The 16835-nt window shown below is 46.8% G+C and overlaps 2 protein-coding genes across 4 annotated transcripts in view; one reads left to right on the forward strand and one right to left on the reverse strand.

The window, feature by feature from the left end:
- Positions 1 to 2033, reverse strand: part of pps (protein partner of snf) — a gene marked incomplete in the record, with an annotated part of 147377 nt that extends 145344 nt beyond the window's left edge. The window contains 1 exon segment of the mRNA XM_077660973.1: positions 1901 to 2033.
- Positions 2034 to 2290: 257 nt separating this feature from the next.
- Positions 2291 to 16835, forward strand: part of TRAM (translocating chain-associated membrane protein 1) — a 41488-nt gene continuing 26943 nt past the window's right edge. Inside the window, exons 1-8 of one of the 3 annotated variants that reach the window (XR_013313644.1) lie at positions 2441 to 2678; positions 3235 to 3289; positions 5261 to 5379; positions 6271 to 6288; positions 7807 to 7927; positions 12648 to 12702; positions 12974 to 13058; positions 13384 to 13454. Coding sequence is in view for 2 of the 3 variants with exons in the window: in XM_077660977.1 (XP_077517103.1) it covers positions 2553 to 2678; positions 3235 to 3289; positions 5261 to 5379; positions 6271 to 6288; positions 7807 to 7927; positions 12648 to 12702; positions 12974 to 13058; positions 13384 to 13454 (650 nt within the window). In the remaining variant the exon portion in view is untranslated. Of the gene's footprint in view, positions 2679 to 3234; positions 3290 to 5260; positions 5380 to 6270; positions 6289 to 7806; positions 7928 to 12647; positions 12703 to 12973; positions 13059 to 13383; positions 13455 to 16835 lie in introns of all 3 variants that reach the window. The other 2 variants (XM_077660977.1, XM_077660978.1) reach the window with 2 other exon arrangements.

Raw genomic sequence — 16835 nt, forward strand, 5'->3', positions numbered from 1 at the left:
CATCAGGCCTGCACTCAACCATTCGTTTTGGAAGCAGCCAGTGCCAAGCTGCACTTGAACTACCTAAACAGACGCCGCACGCTGGCGGCACCACTGCGGAACCCCAAGGAACTAGTGCAGCAAGTGCACCTCTAACTGTTCCCTGCAAGAGCAGATACTGCTCCCATGGTTTGAATTTGAATGCAGATCAAAAGCCACGAGCCTGAGAAGAGTCTGCAAGCAAATTCAGATAGCTAAAAGAGGCTGGTGCTGAGGTTACCATGATCCAGATGAGAATTATGCATTGTGGGTTGAAGGGCAATACAGAACGAGATTCTACTGCTACCTGCAATGGCATTAGTTCCGGAATTTTTGAACCCAGCCTGTTAAATGTCTTGAGACTTCGTGCCAGATGGCCAAGTTCCAGCAAAATGAAGTTTATAGGCAAAAAATCTACACTATAATTGCATATCCTTCATGTCACTATGAAAGACAAAAATTAATTATTACCTTTTGTTGAGTGTACTGCAATGATAAGTCTACTTGTGATAAACCTTTCAGTCAGCTTTTTCCCAAAAGAGCAAAACGCCAAATCTTTTTCACCATTTCATTGACACAACAAATTTCATTTTCATTACAAGTCCAAGGACATCAGTGCAATATCTGAGGTTGCAAGTGGGCAGTTACAGACAACTGTTCTGCTTGGTGCTGTAGGGGGTGGTGTTTATTTTTTAAAAGTTTAGCCCCGATTTAAGCGGTGTAGATAGCCCATGGATGCTCTACTTTAGGTGGGGAGGGAATACACATAACGGACAAGCGCTCCTCAGGGGAAACTCCATCACTGCCTTCCCTAGAAAAAATGCAGACGAAAAAGCGTAGGCATGCAATGTGCATTTAAGCAGACACCATTCATTCCATGCAGACAGGATTCATCACACAGAAGGAGTCTGAGGCAGTGCTTTACAATGAGAGGAAGCGCAGCCCAAATTAAATGACAGCGATCAAAAACTTTTCAACTATCCTTGCGCGGGAGTTCCGGCAGCGAGCACTCCTCTGGATGTCGGGTGAGAAAGACCCTCTCGCGGGTGGCAACAGGCGCGCGCTACGACTGCGGGCAGTAATTGAATTCCTAAACAGCTACCCGGTGTCATGCCCCCGTGTTTTTTAATGCCTAATAAACCGCGTAGTCGATGGCGCCACCTCAAGCGTACCGAAGCAAGTGGCTGCGACAGTATTCGGCGACGCTCATCGGACCGCACCAACCACCACATCGCGCGCTGCCACCGCGCCTTCGGAAGGGTGTCAAGAAGGCGGCAATGCGCCGAAGTCGCTCGACAGGCTCAGCGCCGATCGCGCATCTGCGATGGTGCCAAGGTCGAAAGTGAAGCAGACGCGAGCTCCGAGAGGGGTAGTCTGCTCAAAGCAATCGCGGCGGAGAGGTAGCCTGCGCTAGCCAAGCGCGGCACGAAGGACGACACGAGCGCGTGCACCGCGATACGCGGGTAGCAGCAAAGGCGGGCCTCCCGAGCGACCCGACCGAATCGATCGACCAAATCCCGCCAAAGATAAGACGTGACTTCGCAATCGGCGGTCGCCAGTGCCTTCCTCGTCGGCCCTCACCGCTTGCCGCCTCGAGATCTCGCGGCGGCAGCATCGCGAATCAGCGCCGAGGAACGTCGACTCTCTTCTCCGGCCTTACGAGACTGGGTCACGGGCAGAGCAGCGGACGAGCTCGGCGACGGCAGGGCCCGATGCGCGCATCAGGCCGTGCGCCCGCGGCGGAGGTGTTCGCTGCGACCGCCGAAAGAGGCGCTAGGCCTAATCAAGCACGTTTGTAAACACAAACGAGCGAATCGGCACCGCCAGCGGAAACGCGCAGAAAGCTGTCGCGAAAAACGGCGATAAAAGCAAATGCGCTCACCTTGGTGGCGTCTCGCCGTTCACATCCTAGGGTTGCTTTCGCAGGCGTGCTTCCGTCGGTCGGGCGCGACGCCCATGTTCTTCGCGGTGAAAAACTCCAGCCATGCAAGTCGGGCTTGTTCCCAGTTCCGAGTGCACAGGCAGCAACCCTCGTTGCGCCAAGCCCCTGAGGGCGCTGTGTGTGTCTGTCGCGGCGCTTTTCTGATCGCACTTATGGGCCGTAGTCTCAAATTTTCTCTTTATTGCGGCCCAGGCATTTGGGGGCACTCCCGGGTTCGAACGTGCGGTTCCGCTGGCATCACCTCGCGCGTTGGCCAAAGCGCTTCGAGTAATTCACGCTCCCTAGCTCCATTTATCGACAACGGCGTGGCCGCGAACCACACGGTCACGCATCGCCGCCTGTGATGTAATGAAGTAAACAGATAAAATCGAGCCTCGCTAAATAATAGCCTCAAAAATTAAACGCCTCTTTATGGCACTACCAAACAGGACGGTCAAATTTTATGCCATCTCTAATTTCTGCGGTCCTAGCAGTTTCGAATTCGCTGCGGTCCCCTTCCACGTGGCTTCCGGTTGGCAGATTTCTTTCGGGCCGGCCGCTGTTTACAGTTTCCTCTCAGCGTCTCGGCAGCGGCGGCTAGCAAATTGCAGGGATGGCGCTCAAACGTCGAACGGGCTCCAAGAACCCTCCGATTTTCAGCCACGAGTTCGTCATCCAAAATCATGCCGACATCGTGTCCTGCGTGGCTATGCTGTTTGTTATGGGTCTTCTATTCCAGGTGAGCTGTCCCGATTTTATTCGAGACTGCTCCATTGCCACTGCTCACGACCTGCCCCTCCGGACTGAGTTATATTTCTCTGACCCACCTCTGTCAGTCTTGCTTTAGCGACCGTGTGTTTGCGCGCCAATTTTTCGGCCGTCCTAGGAGCAGATTTTGCGCAGGCCGCGCGTTTACCCGACCTAGTGGTTAGCAGTAGTCAGTGGTCGAGCTTATGTTTTGGGAATGAGCGCATCATGTTTGACGAAGTCGAGATCGCTTCTTGTCGCTAATTTGACAGTGTTTTGTGCCACGGAGATTCACTGTCAATTTCGGGACGCCTAGTTTCGGAACTTTTACTTTCCTTTGGGTGTGCAGCGTCGCGCGGTACATGGCCTCATTTCTCCGCCGGCTGGTCCGGTTGGAGCCTCATTGTGCCGCTGCCTTGTGTGGTCGTGTTTAGCGCGTTTCGCCACTTGCCGGGCCCTGTGCCGATTTCCCGATCCTGCCGTTGATGTCTCGTGGCTTGGCGCGCAGCTGACTCAGCCCGAATGTCTTGCACCCTGTCCACTCGCAGGTGTCGGCACCATATGCTTCGGTCTTCATCGCCCTGCACCACAACGTCACCGACGGTGAGTGCATTCACGGCCGCGCTTCCCGCGGATTTTAACCCAGCCCTGCTGGCTCGATTGCCGCCAAAGGGGCCGGCTGTCTCGACGGAGCAGCCACCGGCCGGCGCTGAACACGTGTATGCCCCCCCCCCCCCCCCCCCCCCCCCGCTCCTCGGCCTGTCCGATTGCATATCTTCCCCGTCGATTCGCGATCGAACACAGCGCGGCCGTGTGGGCCCCCGAGCTGCAGCTGTACTGCGTGACTCAGGTTAATGCGTCTTAATTCGGCCCCAAAGACGTGTACTACGTAACAGCGTATAATTACTGCGTGGTGCAGTTTCACGTAGAAATTGTGGACGCAGGCTTTTGAATCGGGAGCCTCTGACTTTATTTCAAATCAAGTTCATTTTTCATACTTATTTGTAAACCTTTAAGGCGACAGTGTTTAAAGCTGGAAAAGCTAACTTGTGTGAAGCCTTCACTGTGATTATCAGCACTGCTTAGATAGCTAAAGATAACGTTTATCGAGTGTGTGTGTCGTGGTAGCCCTGTGAAATCAGCTCCTTGTGGCATCTCTCATTTGTGCCTCTTGGGAAACAAGCCCTTGGTATAATGAACTTGAGAAAGAATGCCTAGAATATTCTCCGATTGGTTTCCTGCATGCAACCATGCAGATTAAGATGTGTTACGTGCAGCGAAATTGTAGCTTGCCTTCGTAAATATTAGGATTGCATTAATGTTCAGCGTAGCCTTCGCTAACTATAAATAGCCCATAATGTTGTTGCAATGTGTTTAGTTGGATATGAAAGCTCAAGCAGTGCACAGCAGGTTCACCTTTGTTTAGAAGGAATAAAATTGATTAGGTGAAATAAAATGCACAAAGTACCCACCTTTGAAGAGCTCTTCATACTGGTCCCAGGCTTGAACTGCAGGCCACAGCCCAACTATTCACATCACCACATGAAATAGGCAGAATGTTAGCAGGAGGTGGTGCAAAGCCAAGTCGGACAATTTGAAGCAGGACCTGATGCATAGATACATCTCTCACTGCTCTTTTGCAAACTCTGTTGCAACTCATTCATGTGTTGTCAACCTAGTGCAGAAGTCTTATTAATAAGTGCAATACACTTTGTTCAAATTGCCCCAGCTAAATCATTTTTGCAATTCTTGCTTTTAGTGTACTCTGTACAGTCATTTAGTACAGTACTTATTGCACAAGTTTTACCATGAAAGCTTGGATCATCCTACCTTTAACACAGTCACAATTTTTTGGTCACAGCTGTAAATAGTCTCTGCAGGTTTATTTCTGACATTTTGAGATCCCTGCAGGGATGACTTAAGCTTGTTTTCAGTTTCACTTATTGGTTTTTCAGGGGAGCCCTGGTCGTTCTAAAACAACCAGCGTGCATATTCCTTTATTGAGGGAAGCAGTATTTGCTCAAGGATTTGGCATCATCATCTTTTGACCCGGACACGTATATCAGCAATGTGAGCAGTGTGGGTAATTTTTCGCACTGCATGCCAGTGCTGTGATGCGTCCACTTTAAAGGTGCCATATTTGGTAAATCCACCTGTAAGCAAATACTTCAGGTATCTCAGAGCTCTTTACTTGTGCCTGTTTCATGCAAACTATGTCACACCTTTGGGCAGTAACCCTGATATCACAAGCAGGCAGTGGTATTTGTGAAATAGCAGTGCATTGGACTTGAAAAGTGGGCAGGTTTTGTTTATTGGGCTGAACATAGTTGCGTCGCAATTTATTGTGTCATGTACAGGTCATCGTGCATCCTAGCTTTCTCGCTGGCTATTGCGACAGCTGAAGAAAGCGTTGCATGTGCCTTGGTGAATGCAGAAATTTACATTCTTTCATTACAGGTATGTCTCATCCTAAAGTAGAGGTGCGGCCAGCAGTGTGTTTATGTGGTTCACAAAGCAAGTGAAGGTGGTGTGTGTTGCATGGGCCGCTCATGTCATGTGCTCTTCTCTATCCAGGCCTAGAGACACAGGGGGTTGTGAACTACACCTATGGTGCCAAGGATCTCTGCCTGACCTTCTTCTACTTCCTCATTGCCATTGTTATGCATGCCATCATCCAGGAGTACCTGCTCGATGTGAGTGCCACTCTTTATGTGCCATTCTCGCCAAACAACCCATGCCAAAACTTTGCCCGCCTTGCAACATTTTGTTGTGAAGTTCCTATCAAGTGCGACATGCATGTGTGCCACGAATCCCGAAAACAACTTTAAAGTAAAGCTAGTGCTTGCGTGCTTCTTTTTTTTTTTTTGCCCTGTATACTGACGTAAACGACAAACACAAACTGTTGCCTTGAGACGTTCTTTTATAATTTTGTCAGTGTTCTGACTGCTCTCTTGCATGCATTGTGCACGAAGGTGTTTTATATTGCGGCTTGTAGTTTGAACAGAAAATAATTTTGTTTCAACAGGGTCCAACAGTTTGAATTGTTTGCCATAGCCCGGCTTGCGATTGTGTTCCTGCAGCTGGAGGGCTAACAACCCTTAGCTTTATAGGGCACCTGTAGAGGGTGTTTAGTGCAACAGAACTGAGCACATAATGGATACGGCACCAGTGCAAACACGAAGCTCTCTGCCAGTGACCTCGACATATTGCAAGAACAGTTAAAAGAGAGAAAAGAAAATTCGCTTCTTACTGGGGGTTGTGTGAGGCACTGTTTCTGTTGTTTATCAGAGCATAATACAATCCAGGAGAGAGAGGTGTAAAATTTTTTCTCTCACCAACTGCCTTTTTCCTGCCATTGGGTTTTTATGAGCGAAGCATTGAAACTTGCAGCGCAAAATTAATTTTACTTGGCTTACTTGTGCCATTCTGCTGTTGCAGTTGATGTTGTAAAAACAGCTGGCTAATTTGTCCAGCCTTAGGTGAATGGTTTGTTTTGTTGATGGGCATCGCTGCACTTGCGTTTATGATCTTGTGTCGGTGCAATGACTTTGTTGACTAAGCGCTGCCACCTTGCTTTCCACTAGTACCTCAAGAAACGCTACGTAAGCATTTAGTACTCTTTTTCTTACCCTTCTCGTTACATCTTCTACACCTTACAAGCATTGCATGCATCTCGCAGGTCCCTGGCAGTTGCACCCGTCCTCAAAAGTAGATGGAGGTACACTATACTCAGTTTCATACATAGCAGGCAATGTTGCAGAGGCTGCGGAAGCAGTGTGTTTGCGAAACCGTATTACTCCGCCTTGCGTAATTTGCTCTTCTCGAAACTTCGGTGAACATTCACACGAAAACTAGCAGTGCTGTGAAACCAAGTGGAAGCACTTAAAATCGGGGTCAAAGCTGTGAGGTGCTCAGGGTACGGGCCCTGTTGCTATAATTTTCTCTGAGTGTGAACTACTTGTTGGGCTTGGGTGGAGTAAGAGCAATTCACCCTACCAGCCACATGTCACACCGCCACATTTAATTCTTGTTTCTTGAAGTCTCGATGAGTCGCACGACTAAAATGTGGCAAGAGGTAAAACGAAGTCCATGAGACTGCCAGTCACGGTAGTAGTCACAACGAAATATGCCTCTGTTCACATTGGTTGTATGGCGAACTACTTTTTGAGCGCATACTTAGCCTGCACAAACAGGTGCGCTAGCTTTGGCAGCGTTGACTGTTATGTATGGAATGGAGTATAGGAGCATTAAGAGTGTAATACATGTTGGATTAGATATATTTTTTAACACCTGCAGTGTCAGTTTGATCAAAGTAAGGGGGAGCAGGATCATCAAAAAAGTTGCTCAATGTGAAGTACATCTATGACACTCTTTGGCTGCCTGTGTTTTTTTGATAGATGTAGTGGGAAGCTGGAATGGCTTCAGATGCTACACCTGGTGCAATTTCTTGGCTTGCTTCAGTGGATGTTGGAATATGTAGCATTGCTGTCTTTACATATTTGGTCAAGCATGTGGCTTGAGTTCTTCGCTGCAGCCATTATCCGAGCACTTTTTTAAAAGCCTGTGCATCTAATGATTCACACTGGATGAGGAAGAAATGGCTGCACTCACAAGTAATGAATGCACACATGTTGCATTAGCAGAAGAGCTGATTGTGAGCAGAGAAATGATTACATAGATATAAGGTTGGAATGAGCAGCATTTTAGAGGTTACACTTGAGGGGATATTGTATGGGTATTTAAAGTGACGCAGGCAATGCTGAGTAATTTATATATTTTATTTATTTGCACTAGTACGTGTCTTATTACAAGACCACAGCAGGGGCTATTACTACATTGCAAACGGAGAAAAAATATATATATTCTTCAAGGGCATAACACATGATGTAAAAGTACAGGTAGGCAAAAAAAAGGCAAATTGGCTGTGGCAAAAAGATATATTTAAACGTGTCATCGACAGTGGCAGGAACAGCTTCACAATGCACTCAACATCGCATATGTGACAAAGTTGCAGAAATCTTTGTGTTGAGAGTCTATACGATTCTTCATGTGCTTGTTGCTGAGCGCTTGTGTGTGGGCATGTGTTCTCTGCTCATCGGCTTTCTGTGTGGTGTGTCCAGAAACTGAACCGCAAGATGCACCTGTCCAAGATGAAGCACAGCAAGTTCAACGAGTCGGGCCAACTGCTCATCTTCTACCTGGTCTCTTTCCTGTGGGGTGCCGACATCATCCGCAAGGCATGTGCAAACTTCTGTGCTGTGCAGTCTTCTTTCCTTCTGCTGACATTTCTGCCACCAGGGGCCATAGTTTGATTGGATCAACTGCCCACCCTTTTTCATTGAGGTGTGGTTCCGTTTCATATCCTTCATCAGCGCTTTATGAAAAGCATTGGATTTCGGTTTTGCCTTTCTCTTTCTGGTGCAAGTGCTTATGTGGAATGCAGTGGTGGGACTGCTGCGCCAAATCAGAAATCCTGCTACATTCTGCTACAAAATCGATTTTTTGCCTACCTTTGCGCCACGTCTGCACCAAAACGCTGCTGAATAACTCTGCCGAGAGCAAAACCGAAATTCACTGTCACGGAACCCGACATCTGCCGGCAACACTGTTCAAGACCTGTGCTGATTGGAAGAAAATGGCGCGAAAAAGTGTCCATCTTCATCCATACTGGTCTCCACCCTGATGGATGAGTTTAGTCTTTGTGTCTCAGAAGATATTAGCCAGACAATCCGAACGACTTGATGACTTCTGGCAAAAATTTTTCAAACTCAAGCAAGAGGATGGGGCTCGAAAATATCCCTTGTTGGCGGCACTCATAAAAGCACTTCTGTGCCTCTCGCACAGCAATGCTCATTTGGAGAGGGGCTTCAGTGAAAATCGGCGAGTGCTGAGAGGGCGGTCTTCCTTTTCAATACAAAGTGTAAATGGGCCTAGGTCTGTAATGACATTTTCCCAGCGTTTCGGCCGAAATCCAGCTGCCATTCCTGTGACACAACGATTAATCAGAGCGCTGGAAGTATCGCGGAACTGAAAGCTGCAGTGGTTGGAGGCAGATGCAGCAGAAGAGAGACGTGCAAAACAAGCAAAAGAAGGTACCGGACAAGGACACCCAGAAAAGAGGTCAGAATGAAGAGAAGGTACTGGAAAAGATCAGGCTGGCCAGGAATATGATTACCAATGCTGAGCTGCTTTTCGTAAAAGGCGTCAAGTCTAAAAATTTTGCAGTTGTTGCAAGCCCTTCTGAAGAATGGACAGGAAAGGCTCGCAGCGGGGCTGTCTGAGCTGGAGTCATCAAGGAAAGAAAAGAAATAGTACCTTAAATTTGCAGTTTTAAGAATGATATCATTTTTTATAGTTTTGTTGCATATCTCGTTATGTCGTCCATCTACAGCTTTATTTTTAGCAAAATCTCCTGTTTGCATATTTTTGCAGCTTTTTAAAAAAGGAAGAGACTTTAGACTGAATTTGGGCTTGAAGCTTGTTTTTGCATGGCTATGGTCGTCATAAACTCCTTAGCAATTGGCTGTTCCAGAAATAAAACAAGCCTTCTTTATTTACCGTAAAAACCGGAATATAGGTCGAACTTTTTTTCAAAAAACCACGGTGAAAAGTCGACCCCCGTCTTATATACCGGTCATTGGCGGAAAAAATACTGAAGTCTTGCAACAATGGGTGGCTGAAGTCAGCAGCCACCATCACCATCGCCATCAGCAGCAGTGCCGCCATTTTGCGTTTCAATAGATGCAAAGCGGAAGCTAACAGCAATTTACCGTCGCCTTCAAGAAAAACACGATTCAGTACGAGGAAGCTCACGGGAACCTGGCGGCACAGCACGAATTTGGAGTATCCGAAAAGAGCATTCAGTACCGGCGGAGGCAGAAGCTGCGTATTACAACTTGCAGCAACCAGAAGAAAACATTTCGTGGGCAGACCCTAGTGTATCGAGAATAGGAAGGAAACGTTGCGCTGCGAGCAAGATCGCTGCCTGTGACTGCCGAATGCATCCGCGTGACAGCGGCAGAGATCGCGCGTGCCTCTAGACTCACGAGGGCGCAATTCAAAGGCTCGCCATCCTGGTTGCGGCGATTCATGAAGAGGAGGGCTTTGCTCTACGGCACCGTACTTGCCTGTGCCAGAAACAAACACGCGGGCCGATTGGTGCGCGATATTGTTAAAAAATTTGCCGGTGTACATACAAGCAGCATTTAAATGAAATTAAATACTGTCACCATTGTGCAACCTCTCGAGTCACATTTGTTTCAAAGTAAGAATGTCTTTCGGTACTTTTCCCATTGAAAAAAATTTTTCATTTTTAGAATTGGTTAGTTAGGGGGTCGACCTATATTCCGGTCCGACCTATAGTCCGGTTTTTACGGTAAGTGCTTGGAGACATGAAATTTTGCTACGAAACGGTTTTTTTTCCTGCTACAAAAGCTCAAATATCTGCTAAAAAATGCCATTTTTCCTGCTACAAAATTTGAAATTGCTACTACAAACAGCGATTTCGTCTGCTACAAAAGCTGCTACAAGAAGTCAGTTGTCAGTTCCACCACTGGGAATGTGCAGGTTCTTTATCGCCTTCCTGGGGATGCATGCTAGGAACACGTGCACAGAGAATTGAATAAGAAAAGCACTTTCATTTAGGTTACCAACTTCATTGAACTGATTTGAGGCATAGTAGAAACCATGATGCTGATTAATGTAAAATGACAAATCTACGTTCTTACTAGTGAAAGGATAAGACAGCAGAAAATATTGGCAATTTTCACGAAATCGACGCCATGCCACAAACTATTCCAAGAAAGATTGGCAGAGCAAGAAAGCATTGTTTTGCTCCTTTGCGAGTGCTTCATCGGCGCATTCAGGCATTGTTGTCATTGCTTTGCTATAAAAATATCGGTGATTTTCATATGTTGTAGACACAACACACTGTGGCTGCTCGGCGATTTCGCGTTGCATGCTGCTGGTGCTCGGCAGCATCATTCTATTGCTTAACCACTGCTAGCAGTTCAAAGAAAAGGATGCTTTGGGTGCAGAAATTGTGGATTGGCGAGCCGGTCACAGCGTCGATGGTCGTGTGCTCACGGCATATTTAGGGAGACGACTGACTTCTTGCGTCCAGGCAAGGACTCGGTGCCATTATAGTTTTCTTTGGGTTTAATTGAACCACTAGGGTGATAATCGTGGCTGCCGAGATGCAACCATTGATCGCAAAATTGCACCCTGTCATAACCAAAGCTGCAGTTAAAACGCCGACATTATAATTTTTCCTCTCTGCATTTTATATGTGCTTGTTCATTCTAAACACTGGTGTTTCACAGTGTGCAAAATAAAACCGTAATGCGAAGAGACTGAAGTGAGCCAGAAAAAAAGAAAGTATGAGCCAGTGAGCAAGGAAAAAAATAAAGTGGCCAAGGCAGGTCAAGTGAACTCACCGGCAAGGGGTAGGTTTACACATTTGACTCGATTGGTGAATTTCACTTCATCCGTTTCATGCCTGGGAATTGGATTGCCAAAAAGTGAAAGCAGGAATGGGTAGCCTGCATCTACTGCTTGCGCCGCCATGCCTCTGGCGGCGCACCCCGACTCTGTGGTGTCAGGTTCACGCCAAAACGTACAGACATGGGCAGGCTTGTATCGCAGAGTAAACAACACGAAATTTTACAGCAGGTACTCGTTTTCACAGTCAGTGCTTGTGCTGGCTGCATAAAAGTAGAAGCAATGAACAAGCACACTGCCCTTAATACAGCACTTGCGCACTGTGATTTGTTCCACAGCGCACCACTCCAGCATTCTAAACAAGTCTCTCACGAATGTACATACACATGACAGTCGAAAGCAAAACCATTGCAAACATTTTTAGTTTTCAATGCATATGCAATGATTTCACAAAACCTTGCTTACCTGTAACGACATAACAGTAAAACCGAGGCGTGCTTGCATTTTTCTGACTTCCTTGCCGTATAAAAACATAGCCTACTTGTCGTGACATCGCCAAGATTGTCCTGGAGGCGGGCGACAATTGTGTGCGGTTCGGCTTGCACGGCGGATGTCTGCCGACACAGGTCGACGATCTCCAGTTTTTCTGTGCTTCACTTCTACTACAAAGTGTTCAGCTAAAAGTAGACACTCAACTTCAATGAGAAAACGTGACGCAATTGTGCAATCAAGGGAACTTGCTAATGCACCCAGGCTAATCACAGACGTAGTCCTCTTTACAGTTGCCATGTTAGCTCGACTGTGGCGCTGTCTATAGTTCATGATAATCGCCGGTAGGGTGCTAGAAACATTCCTTGTTTGCCATTTAGTGTGATGTCACTTTGCATATGAAAGGTTCATGCTCAGTACAATCTCGATGATACAATTCTGGTTGATACGAATTTGTAAAATGCAGTGGCCAGAGTGCATTGTGGGGCAGCAAGCAGAAATTCGGATGTTGCGAACAACCCTCTGCCCTGAACGTGTGATACGAACGTGCGAGCCGCGATTGCACCCGCGAGTACAAAGTACTTGCTACCTCTACATCGCCGACAGCAAGATCGCCAGTTGCGCGATGTGCACCGCGAGCAGGAGTGTGCGACCAGCACAGTGCCAACATCTTGAGCCAGTGGCGGCGCACGGCCTGTACATCGCCAGTGCCGCGATCTCCAGTCACGCGGTGCATGTCATGATTAGTGAATGAAGGCGCACGGCCCATACATTGCCGATGTCGTGAGTCAGCATTGTTGCATGTCCATAAGTAAACACCATTAGCCAAAAACAGATCTGCTTAAATTTTGCACATGGATTTTGTCCGGCTTGGATGATAAGAATATTTTTCCGGGCCCCGTGAGATTCGTATGATCGAGATTCTACTGCAGATAAATGGCTCTTGGATACTGCTTGTGCGCTTTCCTTTCTTCCTGTGATGTTGGCTAATTGCAACAGCTAGCCTTACTGTTGTGTTCCCTTTTGCAGGAAGGTTACCTACCGGGCATCAACAAGCTATGGGAGGGCTACCCTCACAATGAGATGTCGTAAGTGCCTGGTGGAGTGGCATTGTCCACTGAAATTTCTTCCTCTGTGCTGAGAGGCTTTCACAGATGATCATAATTAGTAGTCTTTAGGTGGCTCGATATGCAAGGTTTCTGATGATTCTGCTAGACAGACTATGCTTATGGCTAGTTTTTGCTGTGAAGCTTCAGTAGTTTATCTAGGTGTCTGTGTATGCATCGTCACATTCCCTTTCCTTATGCATGTGCATGAGTTGAGTTTCAGCACTGATCTCATTTTGCCCTCCATGTGCAGGTTCATGTTCAAGTTCTACTTCATCATCCAGCTGGCTTACTGGCTCCACTGTTACCCCGAGCTGTACTTCCAAAAGACCAAGAAGGTAAGTGCTTGTCGGTGAACAACCCCCATTTTCATTTCCTCTTCACTTCAAGACTCACTTCTTCAGTGTAAGGCTCAGAGGAAGGCTCGCAGTATTCTAAAATAAATAAAATAAAAACCCTGCATGTGCATTAAGTATGCCATGCCAGCATCAGCTAATGGGGTGTTGCTGCACACTTCATTTAACTGTAAGACGTACAAGTGCTATGGTGCGAGTGGGAGCATGATGGCTGCCCAGCTTTCATCTGAGTGAAGCATCAGGATGTCACATCTGCTATGTTATGCCGAAATCAAGTGCCTCCACTCAGCTTGGCTGTGTCTTGCAGGACGAGATGTCTGGTCGCATCACCACAGCGACGCTTCCTCTTATCTTCGTTGCTGTCTCCTACGTCCTCAAGTGAGTTCCCTCTGTTGTACGTCAGCAGCCCATGGTGCCAACCGGCGGCACGGGCTGGGCACTTTTATTTTTCTTTCTTTTTCTTGCCCATTCTAACATATGCTATCAATCGGCCATTACAGCTGAGAAAATTTCAGGCTTGTGGGGATAATACGCAAGCATCAGACGGGTGGGCTCATTTGCCTGCACCCTGTGTTGACCACAAGGTCCTCGGCCTTAACTAACGGTGGCCAGTAGGGTGGCTACCCTTGATTATAGAACTGGCATTTTGTACTCTTGAACTTAAGTATCCACAGTGGATGACAGCTTAAAATTAGGGTGTGCAAATATTCAAAATTTTGAATGTTTTACAGAAAGTAGTTGCTCTTCGATTGAATTAGCACCGTGATTATGCTATTGAAAGTATCAATAACTTCTGAACGTTTGGAAATTTAAAGATTTCCTGTTCATCTCAAGTGTTGGCTCTGTGGTTGTGGTGCTCATCTGCTTACCTAGAAGACGTGGGTTTCAATCCTGGCCGCAACAATTGCATTTCGAGGGAGGCGAAATGCTAGAGGCACTGTGCAATGTCAGTGCACCCTAGGCAGTCGAAATTATCGGGAGCGCTCCACTGCCAATGAGCAAATAAAGCTTCCTTTGATTGATTTGATTGATTGACTATGGTGTCCCTCTTAGCCTGAGCCACTTTGGGACGTTAAACCCCATTAGCCATTTTCATCTGAAGACATGGCCAAGCATTGCATCATTACTGAGTTACTATTTGCGGCACCTGTGTCTTGTCATATCAGTTCATCATCATCAGCCTTACTACACCCACTGCAGGGCAAAGGCCTCTCCCATGTCTCTCCAATTAACCCTATCCTTTGCCAGCTTCATCCACCCTTTGCCTGCAAACTTCTTAATCTCATCCGCCCACCTAACCCTCTGCCGCCCCCTGCTACGCTTACTTTCTCTTGGAACCCACTCCGTTACCCTTAAAGACCAGCGGTTATCTTGCCTTCGCATTACATGCCCTGCCCAAGCCCATTTCTTTCTCTTGATTTCGACTAGGATGTCATTAACCCGTGTTTGTTCCCTCACCCACTCTGCCCGCTTCCGATCTCTTAACGTTACACCTATCATTTTTCTTTCCATGGCTCGCTGCGTTGTCCTTAACTTAAGCTGAACTCTTTTCGTTAGCCTCCACGTTTCTGCCCCGTAGGTGAGTACCGGTAAGATTATGCTGTTGTACACTTTCCTCTTGAGGGAAATTGGTAAACTGCCACTCATGATCTGCGAGAATTTGCCATATGCGCTCCATCCCATTCTTATCCTTCTAGTTATCTCCCTCTCATGATCCGGATCAGCTGTCACTACCTGCCCTAAGTAGGCGTATTCCGGCACAATTTCTAGGCTCTCGCTGCCAATTGTGAACTGTTGTTCCCTTGCTAGACTGTTGAACATTACCTTGGTTTTCTGCATGTTAATTTTTAGACCCATCGATCTGCTCTGCCTGTCTAACTCGTTGATCATGATTTGCAGTGCACCTCCTGAGTGACTCAGCAAGGCAATGTCATCAGCAAATCTCAGATTATTTAGGTATTCTCCATTTATTCTTATTCCCAACTGTTCCCAATTCAGGCCTCGAAATACCTCCTGCAAACATGCGGTGAACAGCATTGGCGATATCGTGTCTCCTTGCCTGACGCCCTTCCTTATTGGAATTTTATTGCTGACTTTATGGAGGACTATAGTAGCTGTGCAGTTGCTATATATATCTTCCAGTATTTTGACATAAGGCTCTTCTACCCCCTGATTACGCAATGCCTGTATGACTGCTGAGGTTTCCACTGAGTCGAATGCTTTCTCGTAATCAATGAAAGCTATATATAGAGGTTGGTTATATTCTGCGCATTTCTCTATCACCTGATTGATAGTGTGAATATGATCTATTGTGGAATATCCTTTACGAAAGCCTGCCTGATCATTTGGTTGATTAAAGTCTAACGTTGCCCTGACTCTATTAGCGATTACCTTAGTAAATACTTTGTAGGCAACGGATAGTAAGCTGATCGGCCTGTAATTTTTCAAGTCCTTGGCGTCTCCCTTCTTATGAATTAAGATAATGTTTGCATTCTTCCAAGCTTCTGGTACAGTCGAGGTCATAAGGCATTGCGTATACAGGGTGGCTAGTTTTTCTAGCACGATGTCCCCTCCATCCTTCAACAGATCTGCTGTTACCTGATCCTCCCCAGCTGCTTTTCCCCTTTTCATTGCTTCTAAGGCTTTCTTTACTTCATCTTTCGTTACTGGCGGGATGACGCATTGCTGTGCACTGCTGTCTTTCTCATTAGCGCTCTGATTACATTGGCTACTGTACAGGTCTGTGTAGAACTCTTCGGCTACGTTAACTATCTTATCCATATTGCTAATGACATTGCCCTGCTTGTCTCTTAATGCATACATCTGGTTTTTACCTATGCCTAGTTTCCTCTTCACTGTTTTTAGGCTACCTCCGTTCTTTATAGCATGCTCGATTCTCTCCATATTAAACTTCCTTATGTCGGCTACCTTGCGCTTATTTATTAACTTTGATAGCTCCGTTAGTTCTATTCTATCGGTAGTGTTAGATGCCTTCATGTTTTGGCGCTTCTTAATCAGATCTTTCGTCACCTGAGATAGCTTCCCGGTATCTTTTCGAACTGTCCTACCGCCTACTTCTACTGCGCACTCCGTAATTATTGATGTCAGGTTATCGTGCATTGAATGAACATCAAGATCATCTTCCTCAGGTAAAGCCGAGTATCTGTTTTGCAGCACTATCCTAAACTCCTCTGCTTTCCCTCTTACGGCTAACTCGTTAATGGTCTTCTTCTTCGCTGGCTTCTTCCGTTCCCTCTTCAAGTCTAAGCCAATTCTAGACCTTACCATTCTATGGTCGCTGCAACGCACCCTTCCGAGGACGGCCACATCCTGAATGATGCCAGGTTTAGCGCATAGTATGAAGTCGATTTCATTTTTAATCTCACCATTGGGGCTCTTCCAGGTCCACTTCCTGTTTTCTCGTTTGCGGAAGAAGGTATTCATGATCCGTAAATTATTTCTATCCGCGAATTCGACTAATAGCTCTCCCCTGCTATTTCTAGAGCCTATCCCATAGTCACCTACCGCGTGGTCGTCAGCCTGCTTCTTGCCCACCTTCGCATTGAAGTCGCCCATCAGTACAGTGTACTGCGATTTTGCTCTATTCATTGCTGATTCTACGTCCTCATAGAAGCTTTCAATGGTCTGGTCATCATGGCTGGATGTGGGTGCGTAGGCCTGCACCACTTTCAGCTTGTACCTCCTATTCAGCCTAATTGCTATTGCTGCTACCCTCTCGTTAATACTGTAGAACTCCTC

Source organism: Amblyomma americanum, chromosome 4, assembly GCF_052857255.1.
Source record: "Amblyomma americanum isolate KBUSLIRL-KWMA chromosome 4, ASM5285725v1, whole genome shotgun sequence".
Classification (NCBI taxonomy): Eukaryota; Metazoa; Arthropoda; class Arachnida; order Ixodida; family Ixodidae; genus Amblyomma; species Amblyomma americanum.